The sequence below is a fragment of the Fundulus heteroclitus genome, chromosome 23 (genome assembly GCF_011125445.2).
Source record: "Fundulus heteroclitus isolate FHET01 chromosome 23, MU-UCD_Fhet_4.1, whole genome shotgun sequence".
Classification (NCBI taxonomy): domain Eukaryota; kingdom Metazoa; phylum Chordata; class Actinopteri; order Cyprinodontiformes; family Fundulidae; genus Fundulus; species Fundulus heteroclitus.
This window is the reverse complement of record NC_046383.1, coordinates 21,501,654-21,521,770: the sequence shown is the minus strand read 5'-3', so window position 1 is coordinate 21,521,770 and position 20,117 is coordinate 21,501,654. Positions and strand designations below refer to the sequence as shown.

The 20,117-nt window shown below is 41.8% G+C and overlaps 3 protein-coding genes across 5 annotated transcripts in view; 2 read left to right on the top strand and 1 right to left on the bottom strand.

The window, feature by feature from the left end:
• tlr1 (toll-like receptor 1) overlaps positions 1 to 20,117 on the bottom strand; it is a 55,206-nt gene that overhangs the window by 14,262 nt on the left and 20,827 nt on the right. Inside the window, exon 1 of one of the 2 annotated variants that reach the window (XM_036127493.1) lies at positions 2,825 to 3,201. The exons of the other annotated variant lie outside the window; for it this stretch is intronic. The gene's annotated coding sequence lies outside the window, so the exon portion shown is untranslated. Of the gene's footprint in view, positions 1 to 2,824; positions 3,202 to 20,117 lie in introns of those variants that run through there. 2 annotated transcript variants of the gene reach the window in all.
• On the top strand, positions 95 to 7,444 carry ube2ka (ubiquitin-conjugating enzyme E2Ka (UBC1 homolog, yeast)). The gene is made up of 7 exons (XM_012882169.3): positions 95 to 468; positions 1,034 to 1,127; positions 3,958 to 4,016; positions 4,125 to 4,207; positions 5,662 to 5,761; positions 6,020 to 6,148; positions 6,253 to 7,444. Exons 1-7 carry the CDS (start codon positions 406 to 408, stop codon positions 6,325 to 6,327), a joined length of 603 nt encoding a protein of 200 aa, XP_012737623.1. The 5' UTR covers positions 95 to 405; the 3' UTR covers positions 6,328 to 7,444.
• On the top strand, positions 13,713 to 19,349 carry LOC105939846 (neuronal acetylcholine receptor subunit alpha-9-II). Of its 2 annotated transcripts, none has more exons than XM_036127498.1 (6): positions 13,713 to 14,358; positions 15,171 to 15,316; positions 17,424 to 17,578; positions 17,776 to 17,956; positions 18,064 to 18,415; positions 18,504 to 19,349. In XM_036127498.1, the coding sequence occupies exons 2-6, from the start codon at positions 15,221 to 15,223 to the stop codon at positions 19,304 to 19,306; spliced, it is 1,587 nt and encodes a 528-aa protein (XP_035983391.1). In that variant the 5' UTR covers positions 13,713 to 14,358; positions 15,171 to 15,220; the 3' UTR covers positions 19,307 to 19,349. The 2 variants fall into 2 exon arrangements, with proteins under 2 accessions (XP_035983391.1, XP_012737622.2); XM_012882168.3 differs by having other exon boundaries at positions 13,713 to 14,389.

Sequence of the window (20,117 nt, the reverse complement as noted above, 5' to 3'; positions counted from 1 at the left end):
AAAATAATTAATACGTTTTCATTGTGCGCTGATCGACCAATGGGAGGCGGCGCTGACGGCCTGGGTCACATGACCCTGTCTTCTCCAGACTGCATGCAGTTTTTGGTATTAAAATGTTTTCAGTTCCACCAACCATTGTGATGTTGCACATTTGATATGACGAATACGCGTTAAGCTACTTCCCTCCAGGTTAAACTTCCCACCAACACCGGGGACTGACGAGGCAGGAGGCGGACAACGTTCCAGCTGTTATTTTTGAGTCTGTGTATTACCAAAAAAAAAAAAGAAAAAAAGAAAAAAAAAAAGTCAGGAGCTGTTGTCGGTGAAAGGAGCTAGCGCTAGCTGACTGGTCGGACTGGCGACGAGGCCCCAACCAACCAACCGGACGGGAACCCTGGGGGAACCATGGCCAATATTGCTGTTCAGAGGATAAAACGGGAGTTCAAGGAGGTCCTGAAGAGCGAAGAGGTCGGTTGTCGGGTTTGCCACTGGGAGTCGGGCCTGTATTTGTTTCACTTTTCTGCGGCTGAATGAGAGCGACGCTGGCTGACTGAAGCGGCTAGCTGGGGCTAACTGTAACGGCTGTGGTAATAAGTGGGCATAGACGCCAGCTGACAACAAGGTGCCACCCTGACGAGGCTAAGGCCGAGAAACTAATAATTGCTCTAAAATAGCCCGACATATTTCAGCTTTTAATGCCACTCTGGGAATACTATTTAGTAGGTTTCCTCCTGTAGCTGCTAAGCTAGCAGGGGCGAGCCGAGCCAGTGTTTTTTGGGAGTTGTAGTAATTGCAGCCTACTAAACCCACGTGCCATGTTTACCCAATGTTCACCCTTCTGGGGGTCGCTTAAATCGCTCTCACACATGGAGCTGGAAGCGCCATGCAACAAGTTGAGCTCAGCCTTTTTTTTCTAATCTAATGTTGCATGAGTTGGCAATTAATGGTGGCTTGTTGTTTTTGGGTTTTTTTTTTACATCCTGGTTGACAGCTTTCTCCCTGCATAATGTCTGCTCTCTTCCTCCTCCTCCAGACGAGCAAAAACCAAATAAAGGTAGACCTGGTGGATGAGAACTTCACAGAACTCAAAGGGGAAATAGCAGGGCCCCCTGACACGCCGTATGAAGGTGAGGGAGCTTTAAAGAGACTCTGCCTGCTGTTGGGTTGGGTGGGAGAAAAATCATGGTGGTGCAATTTCATTTTGTTTCTGTTTTTTTACAACGAGGCTACACTATATTTGAAAAGCTGGTTCGGAACAAAAGCTGACATTCGCTTAATAATGAAACCTGTGAAGAATTGTGACCCAAAATCATAAAAAAAGCTTAATTTCATGTCTTGGGTATTGCCGTTTAACAATTTCTAAATGGTCTGCTTTGTTTTTTTTAATGGTTTTTACAAACTTTGTCCATGCTTTTTAGTCAGCCTTCAGTTACTTCAGAATATATTTTGACCACGAAAACACGAGAATATTCTTGTAACAAAGATGTTCATCTTCCACTTCTTTCTGAAAATGAAATATAATAGTTAAATCCTGACAGTGAGCTGTAAATTATTCCTAACTTTTGATGGAATCTAGATTGACTCTCGTGGGTTCATCACAGGAAGTTCTCTTACCCCCAATAGCCAAAAACAAGTTTTCTGAAGGGCAAACGCAGCTTGTGGTCTAATCATCCATCGAGCTAAGAGCAAAAATGAAATGCAGTACAGCTTCAGTTTTTGGGTATCTTAGAATGCAATCAATCGATATGTCATTCTCGGTTAATCTAAAAAGAGATACTCTTAGTAAATTAACATAGCTCAGTTTACATATTTTTTTGTAAAGTGTTCGCTTGATTACTGCCAAAGCTGGGGTTGATTGTAATTGGGTTGGGGGTGAGTTCTTTCAGCAAATTGCTGAGTACCCCGGTTAAAGAATATTGAATTACTAAATGAGTCGAACATTTTTTTTTTTTAAATAATCGATTAAGGACAAATATTTTGATTAATTGTGTTGGTGCAGACATGCTGACAGTTACAGTACAGACCTGACAGCACAGCTTTATCAACTAACAGCTTTGACATGCTCATTAACTAACACTGTACAGTTAATTGAAAGAGGGCTGCTTGATAGTGCAAAAAGAATATTCAGATTGTTTTGGTCAGTAGGGAAACCATGATTTTATTTATTTAACCAGGTAAAAGCTTCATTGGGAGTAAAGTCTTTTCAAGAGGGAACAGGCAGCATAGCAGCTGTATAGTTATAAAAATGTATATTCTCCCCTCTCTGTCAGTAAATATATATATATATATATATATATATATATATATATATATATATATATATATATATATATATATATATATATATATATATATATATATATATGCAAGTATATAGGTTTAAGAAAGCGTATGTATACAATTTTAACTAAACACACATATGACAGTTTTATTATTTATTTATTTCATTAATGTTATAATTCTTGTTTTTTTCTGTTTACTGTAGTACCCTTGAAAACATCTGTCTGTCTATCATTTTAAAACAGTACAGTAATACTTGAAACTAAATGTTGTCTTTATATAAAAGAAAATACTGAGAGAGGGGAGAATAGCCTATAAAAGAGGGGCTCTAAAGATAACATGGTTTAAAAATTAAATCTGTATTGCCAAACTATTCACAATTGTTGTTATATTTAATTTAGTTATTTTATTTGCTTATCCCTCCTACTTTGAGAACAATGTCTTGATTGTAAGCAATAATAAAAAGATAATTACAAAAAAGTGTGTTCACACAAATCAGTCAAAAAAAGTCAAAAGTAAAAAAATCTAAAAGTATAAGACGTACCTAAAAGCAACTACACGGAAAAAGTCTCTTCTGTTCCGGGTCTTTCAACGGCGCCTCGAATCCCCCAACAGTCACAAGTCCAGGCCGTTTTGATTCGGTCTGGAGAACCGTCCCAGCGGAGCAGGCGGCACATTTAAAAGCTCTCCTCTCGCTCTCTGAACAGACAAATGATCAAAAGCTTGAGAACGCAGCACAAAAAGACTGTGGGATCTCATCTTAGACGTTTTCAGATACAAAAAGGAAGTAGCCTCCGTATACATTTATAGAGGCTTTCTTTTAAAGTGATTATTCATCAAATTTGGAGGAAAAATGTATTTAATGCACCCAGACTCAAACCTTCTCTGATACTTTCTTCTTGTCTAGCTGTATGCATTCAAATGTGGGCTATCTAAAAAAAAAATTAAGCAATTTAGCGACCTTTACTTACCAGTCTTGTACATGATGTGTTTTTGATCGCATCTACGTGACAGACTGTGATCTCATATCTGCCTTGGTGATGCTGCAAACGTTCTCTTTTCCTTGTTCTTAACATGCATCAGTCGGGAGACATTTCAAAATAATGGCATACTTGCAAAGCGGAATATGTCAGAATAATAGCACACAGTCAAATGACAGTTTTTTTATTGACAATTTAATGAATTGCAAAGCCCTATATTGTATGACTATAATTGTCGCAATATCAGTGTGGCAATATTGCCTTTTCAATAAGTGCTTGGATGGCATTTTTGGGAGCCGACGGCATTTCAGTGGCCATGCATTAAAGCTCTGCTTGCCAAAAATACAGTATATTAGTCAAGTTAGATGGACTTTCACTGTCGTTTATGCTACACTTTGGTTAACTGCAGCCAGTAACTTTATTGTAATAATAAATGGATATATCGAAATGTTGTTTTCTTAATTATGTGCAGCTCTGTTCTCAGCTGAAGCTGCACAATAAATTTAATTGGAAGAGTCTTCCAAATGACAGTTGAAAATGAAATGACTGTTTGATGAATATTCGGCAAGCACCTTTCCGCTGGCATGCAGTATTTGCCTCTTACAACGTCAGTTTTAAATATTTTGGACGGTTGTTTAAATTGCTTAAATATTTCAGTCACTGTTCCTCATTGCGTTTCTGCTTTCGTTCCTGACAGGAGGTAGATATCAGCTAGAAATCAAAATTCCAGAGACGTATCCATTCAATCCACCCAAGGTAAGGATCCCTTTGTTTTCTGGCAACTAGTAACCTACCTGGTGCATGAAGAGATTCCTGTCACCCTGCCCATCTACCCATGGTTCCTTGCTCCTTTCATTGCCTCAGGTGCGGTTCATCACAAAGATCTGGCATCCCAACATCAGCTCAGTCACAGGTGCAATATGTCTGGACATCCTTAAAGATCAGTGGTGAGTAAATCGACGCCAAGATTTTTATCCCCCCCCCCCAACTGTGTAAGAAGGAATATAAACCTAGTACTAAAAAGATCATTTAACAACCCATTATTTCTGTGATCCATTCTAAATGTAAAAAGGTAAAACAGCTTTTTTTTTTTTTTTTCGCTTAAAGAATCAGTAGTTTTTCATAATTTTGACAGACCGTGAGGCTGATGGACCATATAATTTACAGCAATATAATTACTACATGCAGACCTTCTGTCGCTTCGTCTTTTTCTCCCACCACCTTCCCTATGGGAGAGTTTGGTGTTCTTGCTCATACACGGCAGCTCACTTTCTAACACCGGTGGAGTGTATCAGAACCTTAAAGATATGTAACACGTAATATGCTTCTTAAAAAAGAGCAAAAACCATTTGATCATGATAAAATAAGGTCATATACACCAAGCCTCCATCTTGATAGTCCTTTTTGAGCCGAAAACGAATCCCCTCTCGGGCGCGATCAAACAAATGTAAACAGACGTGGCGACATCTAGTGGCAGTATCGCAGAACTATCACAATCCCGGTTTGCTTAATTTATAAATCAATTGTAAATAATGCCGCAGTAAAGTGGCAGCTCAGCATGATCGTAACCAACCTTTTATTAATTAAATACACCCATCTACAGCAACTTTAAGAGCCTAATAGCAGAACATTTTCTCACGTCAATCAACTGCGGTCACATCTGAGCCTCAGCAGGTTTAGCGTCCACTTCAGTGATCGCCAGCGTTCATACTGTATTCCCAGCGACATTCAGGTCTTTTCCCTCTGATTCATATATTTGTGCTTTGTTTACTAACAAATTGAGCGAAATCAAAGCATGAAACACCAAAATAACAACCAATACACCAGCAGGCGGTGATATCTTTCATAAAAACTTTGTATGCAGCCAGAGTGAGCTACTGACATCAAGTAAAAAGTCAAATAACGTGGCTATGCATTTTTAAGTAGACAGACGGAGTCAACCCAACAGAGCTGTTGAACAGAGTCCTGTTGATGAATGCCACACATTACAGAATAAAATGATGGTGGCCTGACGTCCCCCCCCACCCCCCCACCCCCTGCGTCTTTGCTCACCTGTCCTTACTGCATTTTCGCTGCTGAACTCTGAACAGTACAGCGGTCTTTAAGCTCCGCTAAATATCTACATAGTCTCATTTTAACTGTACCGCTGTTGTTGATGCCATAATATTATGGCAACGCTATAAAAATGAACCTGCTTCCAAACTTTTCATCTTGTTTAAGCACTTTGCATTGTCTTTATACAGAAATGTGCTATATAAATAAGCCTTGCTTATAGATTGGATGGCTCAATGTGGAGCATGAGTGAGTGGTGATTGGTTAATTGTTCAGTGCACACATCTGTCTTTGTTCGTCATCTCTGAGCTGGCTTCATTTGTTGCTCGGGGGGGATTTGTCGTTTCAGGGCAGCAGCCATGACACTGAGGACGGTCCTCTTGTCATTACAAGCCTTACTGGCGGCAGCAGAACCAGATGATCCACAGGATGCTGTGGTGGCCAATCAGGTGTGTGTTTGTTTGATGGGTTTTAGTCGCCTAATGTTATTTATCGCTGGTGTTTATTCATATTAAAACCTTTTTGAGCGCCTCTTGTTAGCATCCACACCGTAAACCTATCGGTTTACTGTAGATGGAGTCGGTCTGTAAACTGCAGGAATCTGGCTACTTGACATGATCCAAACAGAACCAGAAATCTCTTTAAAAGCTGTCTGCTGAGCCCCCGCTTAAACGAGCTGCTCTGTTTTCTGTTTGTTGACCACACAGTACAAGCAGAACCCAGAGATGTTTAAACAGACGGCAAGACTCTGGTCTCACGTTTACGCAGGAGCTCCCGTCTCCAGTCCGGAGTACACACGCAAAATAGACAAACTCTGTGCCATGGGCTTTGAAAAAGTGAGTTTACTTTATACTTTGGTCGTCTTTTTTTCTTCTTCTTCTTCTCGCCACGCTGCCGCATGTTGCTGCAGATTAAACTCCGCCTTTCTCCCTGTCCCCAGAATGCAGTAATAGTGGCGCTGTCGTCAAAATCCTGGGACGTGGAGACGGCGACGGAGCTCCTCCTTAGTAACTGAATTTCGACGCCCGTCACGTTCCTCGGGATCCACACGTCAGTCTTCAGCCGTACACACCCTCTCTCCTCCAAAAACTCCTGCTGTCTGAAGGCCAATCCTGCTCGATCCCACCCTCCTTTTTACGTCGGACAGATCCCCCTTGTTCCCTCCCCCCCCCGTGACATCTCCTCCGTCACCTCTGCTGTACCACACTCCAATCATCTGCTCCGTCAGCTCTTACCTCTGGTTTCTTTAAGGCTTCTCAACACTTAGTGATACAATCAGAAATCCACATCGAACGCCGTCTCCGAAGCAAAGTAGAAACCAAGCCCCGGCCACATCTGTCACTCTGTCCCAGTTTTTTCTGGCTGTCCAAGAAAGCGGCTGTCAGCGGCTTCTCCTTGCCTATGCAGTGCATTTATTTTCATTCATGCTCACCTCTTGGAGAGGGTTTATGCCATTCAGGGCAGTTCTGTTCCAGTTTTCGGACCCCCATACTAATTCAGTACACTTTTGGCTTGCTTTCACCAGGGAGATTAAGATCTCGTTTGAAAATTCTCGTGCTCGGATCATTCGGGTTTTCGTGTGTTCGGACACTCTTTAAGAGGATAGACGAGAAAAGGAACGTTTTGCTAGCGATTTATTGTAATGTGGGTATATTTAATTTGAAAGAAGAAAGCAGCGGGGGGTAAAAAGCGGTCCCCTTTTTTGTGCCGTCATGGAGGAATTCAGCACATGCTGTAGTACGCCGTGTAGGTCGGCTTATTCTGGAAAACAGCTCATTAGGTGTCTTGCAGGCGTCCTCGCAGTAGCCATCCTCATGCCAAGTCCCCCCCCACCCTCACCAGTCAACATCTGGCAGCTCCTCTAGGAGACTCCTCTCCTCCACTTTTGCCACACATGGCTTGAAATTACTTTCTTCATCCGGGCTTCTCCCTTTCTTTTTAAAACACTTTTATTCAGGAACATGGATGCGTTTGATTTGTTGTTTTTATTCCGAGAGAAAGAAGCAAACAAAATTGATGTTCAACGCGACCCGTGACAAGTCTAGAAGAATAAGACCTCATCTTAATTGCATCAACAAATAAATGTCAATGACCAATCTGTAAATAAAAAGATTAAAGTCTGTGTAAAATAACCTGTGCTCTGCTTTTTTCTTTTTTCTGTTGATTTACAATTATGATTCGTTTCTATGCAGAAATATTTCAACCTTTTTTGAAGTTTCTGCATATATTCAGCCCTTCTGAGTCTTTACTTTGTAGAATCAATATTTGATGCATATTTTTCTTCCAGCCTTCCCTGTCTAGAGACTAGACGGGGAAGTTAAAGCTAGTTCAAGTGTCAACAACAGATTCTCTATTTGGTTTTGGTCTAGACTTTAACTGGGTATAACCCACAGAACAGGCTTTGGTCTGAACTATTGTAGCCTTTGTGGATGATGTTCTGCTGGAAAGTGGACCGCTGTCCCAGTCTCAAGTGTTCCGCTGCCTTTATGTATTTCCTTAAAATGCGAGTTACTCTCTGATGGACTGGTTATGTGTCAGGACGGATATCTTAATTACTTAATTGGATCAAGCTTGAATTCAGCATCAAAGCTGGCAGGTGACTGGTGCGATGGTAACGTGTCTTTACGTAACCACCAACCATATTTGGATCATTTGTGTTTCAGGGTGTGTGTGTTTAATGTGCGTGTGAGGGGGTGCACATGAGTGAGTTGTGAGAATGCTAGAAGGCCCGGCAACACAGCTCTCCTGTGAGATTTTCTTTTCAAGAGCAGCAAAAAGGCAGACTTTGCTCCAGAAGGCCGCGGCGGCCCTCCTGGCACAAAGACAGGAGGCGTCGCCTCAGTGCGGCCATACGCCCGCGCTGAGGTAGGTTGCCAGTGAAGCCAAGAAGCAGCAGTACCCAGGCAGGAGAGCCACAGGGTGAGACGTAGGGTACCGAGGCCTCACTGCTCGCTGACAGCAGTCTTCCCAATCCCAAAGCTCTAGCGTTTCTAGTGTATTACTACTGAGATGCAGGACGGGGCCAAATGTAGCAGATGGGAGAGACGGCGTATGGTGCTCCATGCCTGCAAGGTTCATCGTCCCACAAATCAAGACCCTATGGTGTGTGGCGTTGTGTATGTGAAAGAGGAGGGATTGAGCACAAAGGCACCCGCACAAATCCCTCTGGGGGACCAGCTCCCTGACTGGCCCCCTCTTGTCTCACCCATGCCCACATCAATACAGCGCCAACCGAGGCCAGGGGGGAGTTCCCACAAAGCAGTCTGGGAAAATCGCCATGACCCACTAGACCAGGCAGGACCCCGGGTACCATGTCGTTCCAGGCAGGTGTGCCCAGCCTCCAAGACACCGCTGTCCACCCAAATACTGTAACCCACCTCCCAACCCCAGACCCTATTCTAAAAGTAAAAATCCTAAATAGTTGGGTACAACACAGTTTTTGTCTTTTACCACACTTTTTACATTACATTTAATTTCAAAGTAAATGTGACCACATTTATCCCGTGACTTTTACTGAAATGCAGACTTTGGCGTGCCAAAATTTGCTTTTAATTAATTTATCAAAATTGACTAAATACACCAAAAGTTTTCAGAGAAAGACTGACCCAACTCCTGTTGTTATTTTTATATGTTGTTTTTAGTCAAACCCCCCAGGGAGATCTATCTATCTATCTATCTATCTATCTATGAAATGTAGTCTGCATATAACCCATCCCTTAGGGAGCAGTGTGCTGCTGACACTGAGTGGCGAATGGGGAGCATGCTGTGGTCAGGGGTTTGCTCAGAGACCCAGAGTGACATACTGAGTTTTTAACTGCTGACCTTTGGGGCCTCTCCTGAACGCAAAACACCCGGCTCTCTAACCACTAGACCTCCACATACTGTATATTAATAAGTAAGAAACCCATTGGGAACAGCCATTTTCCTGTGTAGTGTGTTATATAAAGGATTCTGTATTGTATAAGCTGAAGGATGGAAATTTGGATCATTCTAAACTAATTTGTGCAACATTTTTCTGCAAAAATTAAAATCTGTGCCGGTAGATAAATCAACATCCCATTTACTGATTGTAACTGAGATTATGTATACCTGGCACTATTTCTGCGTTTGGAAATTCAAATCCTAAAATGTTAGCCTTTTAAATTCCTATGCATGGAGGTTTAGATGTCCACATATTGATATGTTAGATCTAAGCTGTTCAACAAAGTCTGGGGTGGTTTAGCCAGAATCATCGAGAAAATGTAGTTTATTTCAGGGAGCACCATCATTTTAATTGCAGACCCGCTCCCCTTTAGGTGAGAAAGGGAGAGCTCGCCACCGTTTGATGTCCTCTTCTATAATTGTGTTGGCTCATTCAGCCTGTTAGACATATTGATGACAAGGTAGCGCATGTTTCCAGCCTGTAAAGGAATAGTCAGATAGATAAATGTTAGGCAGGACAGGCTTTTTGTTTGCTCCAACTGATCTGAAGAGCGGTCGGTGTTATTGTCTCTGTAAGAGAAGGCTTTGCCTTTTTCAACTCATCAGCATATAAACATATTTTTGTATTCCATTGGCTGTTTCAATTAAAAAAATATTTTTGCTTTGACCAGTGGTTCAATGAATGTAGCGAACATTTCCAGTTAACCTTGTCAAACGCCTTCTCTGCATCTAATGAAACAATTAAACCATTTTTATTCTGGAATTTTTAAGTATAGTATAACAGATTGATGAGTCTTTCTGTATTATTTAAACCATACCGGGCAATTTATTTATTACAAAATCCAGTCTGGTCAGCATGTCTAAAATGAGAGATTATCTTTTCAAACCTTGTGGTTAATGTTTTGCCGATGATTTGAAGTTCTGCCTTTATAAGCAGAGGTGGTCAGAGTAGAAACAACTGCTAAAGTAAGAGTAGCACTACTTCATCATATTTCTACTCAAGTAAAAGTAAAACGTAGCCAACCAAGAAATTTCTCAAGAGTAAAACAGTATTCGGGTGGAGGGCTACTAAGTAACTAATCATAACATCCAATGTAATATTTAAAAGTGATGTAACCGGGCAGACAAAAATATGAAAAAGTACAAATTCTGGTAATTTAAATCCACGCATGGAATGCTAATACAAAATACAAAAATATAAATAAATAAATTACAAAATACCAAATTGAGACAGGTGAAACCAATACTTTACAGCAGTTATATACAGTATATTAGAACAGTACAAAGTCTTTCCAAAAACAATATCTACTGTTTCTTGCATATTCACTTGACCCACAAATGGCTCAATGATCTCAGTAGATAGAAAGTAGCATTAAAACAACAAAGCTTGTGAACAAACAAGAAGTCTCATTTTAATATAAACTGTAAGTGTGTCTCTCTAGTGTATTTTTGGTTAAAATAAGAGTTTTTATTCTGATGTTGCTCACGATAGGTGGCCAAAAATCTTACTCAAGTAGGAGTAGTGATCATTTTAAATGATTCTACTCAAGTAAAGGTAAAAAGTACAGTGCAGTAGAACTACTCCCAAAAGTAAATTTTGTTCAAAAAGTTACTCAAATGTAACTGAGTAAAAGTAACTAGTTACTACCCACCTCTATTTATAAATGATCTCTGGTGGAAGTGGAATCTCATCACTGCTTGAAGATTTATGTTTGCACAATTCATGTTTGGAGGGAGGACCGAGCTTTCTTGAGTTTCTCTGACCATCTGTTGGAAGGTGGGGGCCAGCAGGGGCCGGTGAAGCCACCAGGTCCTGGAGCTTCGCCATCACAACTTTAATGACTGCTTCATGCAGTTTGCTTGCTGCCAGGGGTAACCCCAGAACCTTATGTGGTTCATTTCATTTAAGATTAACTTTCATTTAAGATTAACTTTGATGTTTAAAAAAACATCTAAGTCAGCATTGTAGGGATCATTACTGAGGATGGATTTGGAAAGAAAAGTATAAATTTGTATTAATAAACACCATTAGTATAGAGTTACTGTGAGTTATTGTTTAAATTGTTATTCTTTTCAATTTATTTGCAACACTTTTGCTCGATGTATTATTATGGTCAATATTCTCCAGCCATAGCCTCAGTATTTGCTCTTGTACTCTTGCTTCTACTTTTCTTTTGAGTTCTAATTTTAGTGTTCTTATTTTATTTAACAGTTTTACTTGCTGGACTGTAGCATAAGTAGTTTCTCTCTTTCATTTTTTGCTCTAGTTTGTATTCAATAGCCCCCCCTCCCCCTTATGTGATGAATAAGAAATTATTTTGCCTCACATAACAACTTTGGCTGCCTCCCCAGAGGACAACAGAATCCAGAGATATTAGGCTGATCATTTATTTTCATTAACTCACAGGGATTTAACCTGCAGGGGTTTACTTTGCAGTTAAAATGGTGCAAACAGCTCAGTTTACAAAACATCCACTGGCTAAGCATATCCTAAATTGTGTGGAGTCACATTACTGCTTTAGCATTCAACCCCTGCATAGTTTATTTTTTTCTGGCTTCTGCAGTCTTAAGACGGATATTTGTGAGCTGTTTTCACATTCTGTTTTGTCTTTTATTGAGGGGAAGTAGAAAGCAAGCACAACAGATGGCCTGTTTAATAGCAATTTGTGCCTGTGTTGAATCTCCTGGCACTAAGCGGAACATTTTTCACCTTACTTGCACCAAATATCACCGTGATGAGCTCTGTTTGGATTTAATTATCCTGCTTGGCGAAATTCAAACTACCCCTAGGCGAATTGTTCTGTTGCATGCTGGATGTAAGCATCTCACGAAATGTGTGGAAATAAGTTCCCGAAAATGTAGCTTTAAGGCTTAATATGCCAATGTTGTGAGATTTGAAGTTACTGTATTGCACCCTGTGCAGAGCTACTTTTTAAATTCATGGAGTCCATGAAAATTTGGGGCTTCTTTCTACGCCCACAGGGTTCGAAATTATTTTTACTGGCTGTACTATGTACACACACACACCATAATTAATATTTGGATGATGGTCCCGTAGCAAGGTGCAGAGAAACCAAATGCCTGCAGGTCTTGGCATACTTTTGGTCAGATAGTTGACCTCTTTTTTTAGGATTAGCAGAGTTCATTTAAATCGTTTAAATAATTAGAATTTCAGTGGGCGGCTCAGATGAAAAAGGTCTTTACAGATATCACCTTATGTGGTAGATCAAACCAATGTAAATTAGGCTGTGAGGATTATGTGTGCACTGTATGTGTAACCTTTAAACTGTGAAGGTGTGATGAGAAGTAAAGAGGACATTTTTAATTGGTATTTGCTATAACAAAGGCAAAGATAATGATGACTAAAACGTGGCTAACTGGACCCAGCTGGGTCCTGGCATCCCCAGAGGTTTGAGCCTTTTCCATGTTTTCAATAAGAGTCTATGTCATGGACGTTCAAGGAGCATAACATTAACTTACCTTGTCCATTCTAAAACCAGTTTTGATGAGTTTGGGATTGTTGGATTGTAGGAACCCCAACTCTGTCAGAGTTCCCACCATCTGACCCAAACTGTCGCCCTAAGATCAAAGCGAATTCCTGTGAATGTCCAAGAACAACCCAGGAACCATCAACACTCAAGGCTGCAATGAACTAGAAACTTTAATAATAACATTGTCTCTGTCTACATTGATTTTAGTGTCTTGCCACTGTTGATTTACAGGATGTTGACCAAGCAAAATGGCCATTCTCCTAGATCAATAGCTTCAAATTTGACTAAAACTTGCAGATACCCACACATATAAGCCACATGCTGGAAAAAGGTTTTATTGACATGAGAAAAATGAACCTGTTTTGTCAAAATGGCAATGAGAATGCTTGGCAGTGTCAAACTGAAGGAGGGGGGCTGGGTTGGCAGGGTAGACCCTGGGCAGGCCGCCAGTCTATCACAGGGCAACTGAACATCTGGACTGGTAACACTTGGACCCAACTGGATGTTCCAACATGGTTATGATGCCAAACATACAACAACACTGGCTCTGGAATGAATTACATTAAGATCCAGGAAAAGCCCGATCCTAAGCAGGGTTGAAATTGCATCAGCTACGGCATGTTAAAAAGCCTGATCCTTGCCAGGAAACCTACCTGTGTAAACAAGCTCCACCAGTCCAACCAATAGCAATGGTCGACCATCCAGCCAGAATGATGTCAGGACCTTTTTGATGGCCACAGAGGTGTGTGGGTTTTCAGAAATCCCCCCCCCCCCAAAAAAAAACACTTATCCAGATATTAGTGGCATTGAATGGATGCATTTTAGCCTGGCTGGATCACAGGAAACATGCCATAGGTTCAAACCCATGCATGCAAATATTGTTTAAAAATTAATCTGTTCATTTAATGGAGTCCTATTTACCACCCTAAACAAAATAATTCAGATTAATGCTTTATTGTGTGTTCCAACAATGTCTTTCCATCATAAATCTGTTAGTTGTGCCCTGCTAAGTGAATATGAACTTCTCATTGCCACCGTTTATTACCTGAAATCCTTCTGATTGACCCAAAAGTTAACTTCAAAGTTTAGTAAAGAAAGTCACTGTGCGGCAAAGCACTGTTAAAACAGCACTTTTTATTTTTATTTTTGGGAAAGCTGATATCTATGATAGTAATACATTTTTCTTACATTATTTGTTTTATTTACAGTTCCTTAAATTAGCTAATTTCAGAATCCCACCATGCTTTTTTCTTGTGCTTGTTGACGGTGTTGCATGCGTGATGCTGCCGTCCGGCTGGGTGCATGTTTGACAGTGGGGGAAAAAAAAAAAAGTTGTGCGTGTGTAGTGAGGCGATGATTCGTGGGCATCCTGTTTCCCTCGCTCCGCTGCTGCCATGTGATAGCCAGAGTTGGTTTCCCTGTCCGCGTCAGCTAGACACGCTGCCTCCCCCGCCAAGCAGCGAGAGCTGCAGGGACGGCCGGATGAAACGGTGCCCCGCTATCTACAACTCGGTTCAACTGGGGTTGAACGGCCGCCATGTAAGCCTTTTAGGGGACGGGAGCTGTTGGATTTCTGCTTTAAGTTACCTTCGCTTTGATCTCGGAGATATCCAGAGATGTTCAAGATGATCCAGGTAATCTGTTTGACAGTGCTGCTTCCAGAAGGTGAGTTGGGAACATTGTGTTTTTTTTTCTTCTTCCTCGCCTACAACTCTGGCCTTTTCACATGTTTTTGTGGATAAAGTAAAACATTTTCTATCAAAGAGATACAGTTTTACAGATGCATGAGGCTTTTAAACCATTTGGTTGAATAATCTGTTGATGCAAACGCAGTTTGATTATAGAAGTTGGCATATACAAACAATAAAGAACAGATCTCCCAGCAGGGGCGGTTCTAGACAGGGGCCAACAGGGGCCCATGCCCCTGTAGAAATGGTCCTGGCCCCTGTTATGGCCCCTGTACTGAAGACATGATAATAAATAAACTTCTCATAATTGTTTCCAATGGTAAAGAAACCATAACTGACTGGTCCCTTTGACCAATATTATTTTTTACCTATGCAGTTTTACACTAAAAAGAATTTAAAACTTAAGATGTTCCATGTTTAGCTTTAGCCGTATTGAGCTGGGGGCAAAGTTTTCAACTGCTAGATCAGGGGTCAGAAACCTGCAGTTCCAGAGCCACCAGTGGTTTACTTAATATTATTACACATTTAAATATTGCCATTTTATTGTTTTTTTTTATTTTTTTGTTCTGTGCCCCTGTGAAAAAACACTGGCCCCACCTTGGCCCCCCTGGTAAATTTGGTCTAGAACTGCCACTGTCTCCCAGCATTAGAAAAAATATTAAAACCCATGTCTTACAGCGTGGGAAAATAAAAACACTTTTGCAAGCATCTAAACAAAACTCTTAAAAAAAACATAACCTCTTTATTTTTTCTCTCAGTGGTGCTCTGCGCTCAGGGTCACCATGCCCAGAAGCTCCTGAACGACCTGATGGAGAACTACTCCAGTGCCCTGCGGCCCGTGGAGGACACAGACAGGGCGCTCAACGTCACCCTGCAGATCACCCTCTCTCAGATCAAAGACATGGTGTGTACCTACCGAGTCATGGCTCAGGATCTACTGTACGCTGAAATGGCCCCGCGTCAGAGCTTCCCACACCTTTCAGAAGCTTCACGCAGCATAAAACAATTACTGAAGCAAGCAAAACCGTTTTAAAAAGTCCAAATTATCTGGGCTTAAAATACAGTTCCGAGGCAAACTATGGGATTGCATTTGTTAATTCTGAAAAAGTAGCAAACACCGAAATGAACCGTCAGCATAAACGTTATAGGTCAGTTAATTAGTGCTGCAAAACCTAATAGTTACAAGATTAAATAAATTAGCTAAAACCTCACAAAACACAATGAAAAAAGTCAAACAGAAATAAACAGGCTTATTGGTGCTGAGTGTTTCCCACGTCTGGGTTTTTCTCTGAATTATTGTCACTGCATTGACGCAGCGAACCCCTCGCAGCTTTTAACCGCAGACGACGCTAAACGAGAGGCGGACCCCTGCTGCTGTTAAAACCTCCTTGCATGGCCTGCTTGATTTCAGCTGCTTCACATTTCCCGTTCAGGTTCAGCGCCGTGCCACCCCTCAGTGAATCACCGGCTGAATTGTGAATGTGTTTAGCCAGACCGCGCGCCACTTTAATGTAATCTATCTACCGGGATGTCTCATTGTTCTATCAGAGCACACATGAAAGAGAGCTGAGCAAAAGTCTGGGCGAGGGTGTTTTGTTACCCCATGCGGCGGTGTGTTCATTGGTTATGGGCCCTCATTCACCTGATATTGACAGATGACTCTGGACCTCTGTTGTCTTAAACATTAGAGTCTCTCTTGCCAAGCAGCGCCGTGGAGCAGCAAAGAATGACGTGTAGAAGGATTTGCTTTAAGTCTGTCGGCTACTTTTAGAAGTTTAGATAACTTCTTTTCTTGATATGATGATTTTTTTTTAAAATATATTACAAAGGGGGAAAAAAAACAGCAACTTCTATGGAAAGTATCTCAGAATTCACAGCAGGCTGCTGCAGGGAAGGTAATCCAAGTCCTTTCCTAACAACCCCCAGAATATAAGCGTCTGTATTCCTTTAAACATTACAACCACAGAGGTAACAGTTTAGTTTGTGATTCTGTGTAACAGGAAAAAAAACAAAATACTGCAAAACTGTGATGTGGAAGCAACATTATAATTGGTTTTCAATTTTTCTTATGAGTAGATGAGTAAAAAAACCAAAAACAAAGCATGTAGTGCACTTGTATTCAACCTCCTTCACCCGGATAAAACATCCCCGAGTCAGAACTTTGCAGATAGAACCACCTTTACAGCAATTACAGCTGGAACTGTTTCTAGGTCTGTCTCTATCAACTTTGCACTTTCAGAGACTCTGATTGGAAGAAGAGCATCTGGGAACAAGTCTTGCTACACATTATCAGCTGGATTTAGGGCTGGGCTTTGACTGGGCCATTCTACGTATACATCTGTGCCTCCATTGTAGCTCTGGCTGTTTAATTGTGCCATCCTGTTAGAACGTGAACCTCCAGCACAGGCTCAAGCCTTTTGCAGCTATTTAGATCAACCATCTCCCATTCAACACTGAACGGCTCACCTGTCCCCGCTCAAGGACAGGCTTGTTTTTGTAGGTTTGCAGTTTTGAAATACTCTTGCCGTTTTTAGATGATGGTTCAGCTCTGCTTTTTGAGAAGTTGGATTCCTGTCGAGATTGAATTAGGAAAAACTCAGGAGGCCTCTATTTACTAATTAGGGGATTTCTGAAGGCAATTAGTTCCGCAGGATTTTATTTAATGGTATCAGATTAAAGGGGGCTGAATAAAAAATACAATTACTGAAAACCCTGTATCATTTTCCCTCTGCTTCTCAACACTGGGCTGCAGGTCTACCACATACATTCCCAATAAAACAAATGCATGTTTATTGCTGTAATGTTAGAAAAGGTGAAAAAGTTTCATGTTTTCTAAAGATTTTTGCAAGAAACTGTGACCTAATGTAAAGTTTATTACTACTTAGGAGTATTTTTGACGTAATTTAGAGTTTCATCAAAATATACCATATGCATTTGCATTTTGTTTGTGTGTTTAAATCCTTTGACTCTCTGCTGTGCCTTTGTTTGTGTGTGTGTGTGTGTGTGTGTAGGATGAGAGGAACCAGGTGCTGATTGCCTACCTGTGGATTAGGCAGACATGGCACGATGCCTACCTGAAGTGGAATAAAGAAGACTACGACGGTCTGGATGTCATCCACATTCCCAGCAGCCTGGTGTGGAGGCCCGACCTCGTCCTCTATAACAAGTACGCCAGTACGTCGTCCGACACAGACGTGTTCACGCCATCTGGACCTGGTTTGGCCTGTTTGGACGGATTCTCGTCAAATTTGCACATGGAATCCTTTCGTTCGTCTCATCCAGTTGTTTTAAACAGCTGTTTTTTTTTTTGTTTCGTTTTGGTGGGAGTCAACAGTTTATTTATTTTTTCTTTGCCTCCTTCAGAGCTGATGATGATTTCTCCGGACCGATGGACACCAACGTGAGGCTGCGCTACAACGGAGAGATAACGTGGGACGCTCCTGCCATCACCAAGAGCTCCTGTGTTGTGGACGTCTCCTATTTTCCGTTTGACAGCCAGGAATGTAACCTGACGTTTGGCTCCTGGACGTACAACGGCAACCAGGTACAGCGATAGGGAGCTCATGTGTGGGGTTATTTTTCCTGCAGCGGCATATTTTATTATATCATTTGCTACAATTTCAACTTGTCCTCAATCGTCCACACTTCCAGGTAGACATCATTATGGGCATGGACAGCGGTGACCTCTCAGATTTTGTGGAAAACGTGGAGTGGGAATGCCACGGGATGCCGGCCACCAAGAATGTGATCATGTACGGCTGCTGTTCTGACCCATACCCAGACATCACCTACACGGTGCTCCTGCAGCGCCGCTCCTCCTTTTACATCTTTAACCTCCTCCTTCCGTGCTTCCTGATCTCCTTCCTGGCTCCTCTGGGCTTCTACCTGCCGGCAGACTCCGGGGAGAAGGTTTCCCTCGGGGTGACGGTTCTCCTGGCTCTCACCGTGTTCCAGCTCATGGTGGCTGAGAGCATGCCACCATCAGAAAGTGTGCCTCTTATAGGTGACTGTTTTTTTTTTTTTTACCGTCTTTATGCAATTATAAACCGAATAAAGCATAATTCTGTAACAGATTTGTACTCGTTCCACAGGGAAGTACTATATTGCCACCATGACCATGGTCACAGCCTCCACAGCGCTCACCATTTTCATCATGAACATTCACTTCTGTGGCGTGGAGGCCAAACCTGTCCCGCACTGGGCAAAAGTGCTCATCATCGACTACATGTCGAAGATTTTCTTCGTCTACGAAGTGGGCGAGAACTGTGCTTCTGCCCCCTCCTCCTCCTCCTCTTCGTCTTCTCAATACCTCCAGGATGACGTTTGCCACCAGCAGGTTAACGCTCACATTCATGCAAATGGAAAACCCAGGGGTCACGGCAGGCAAGAGGACCAGCAGGGCCACAGATACCCCCGATCCCAGCCCTCCAGTCAGCAGCAACAGCAGCAGCAGCAGAACAGGATCAAAGTGCAGCACCACATCTCAAGAGAAGAGAGCAGCCACCTCTCCAGATCTGCACCGGGTAGGTATGAAGGCCCCAACGGTAAGATCCCAATGAACGACTGCTTCACGGAAGACCAGAAACCTCCGGGTCCTCCCGAGGACCAGAGGTTTCCATGCTGCCCCGAGGACAAAAAGCCTCCGCCTCAGGGCCCCGCGGTGACTTTGGGCCCCTGTGTGTTCTGCAGGTTTGGCAGCGGCTTTCCCAACGTGGACACCAAGCTTGTGCGCAACGTGGAGTACATTGCTAATTGTTTCAGAGAGCAGAGGGCCACGTGTGCCAAGGGGGCGGAGTGGAAAAAGATTGCGAAGGTGATGGATAGGTTCTTTATGTGGATTTTTTTTGTCATGGTCTTCCTGATGAGCATTCTTGTCCTCGGCAAGGCGAAATGACCGAGCAGCTAGGCTGGAGATTTGACCCAATCAACATTCAATGGAAAATAAGAATAATTAAAAAAAAATACATGAATTCAAAAGGATGGTTCCCCGTTTTGTTTAAACATTTGCAGTTAAAAATGTGTGGGAGTTGATTTGTTATGTTGGAAGAATGATAATAAGAATAGAAAACGGCACAGAAAATGTTTGTTTCGTTGGATTGCCATGCAATATGTAGGGTTTCTACAGTTTCCATTATTTTTTAATTCAAGACTCAAATTGTCAAATGTCTCATTTTATTTCAGACCATTAAATTACAAATGTTTAACGTGATTGGGTCCCTTTTTTTCTCACAATGTTTTTGTTTAGCATCAGTGTTAAAAGGCAATAAAATCTCAATATATAGAAAATTGTTTTCTTGAAACTACTGACAAATTCTTTATGTTTTTATCTTGAAATAAGGCTTTGAGCTTAATAGCGGTTTCATCAACTCATTTTGAGTCCATTTGTCTCCTTTTTACCGCCTGGTAAGATGCTCCTGACAACGTCTCTGGTTCAGACGAGGAACTTACACAGGAAATGTGACCCAGTTGGTAACCCGGGTCCTAGTCCTGGCTCTTGAAGCACTGTCTGCAGCCATCGTCCTTGGCTTGTTAATCTCGCCCAAATTCCTGAATCAAGTTGGCTGCACAGCCCTGTCAGTGCAATAGCTATCACCGTTGCTTGTGCTTTTCTTCCATACCTTTACTATACTGTCAAGTTATCAGGCTTTCCAATGAGCGCGTTGGCCCTAACATAATATTTCTGCATTAAAAAAAAATTGGTCTTT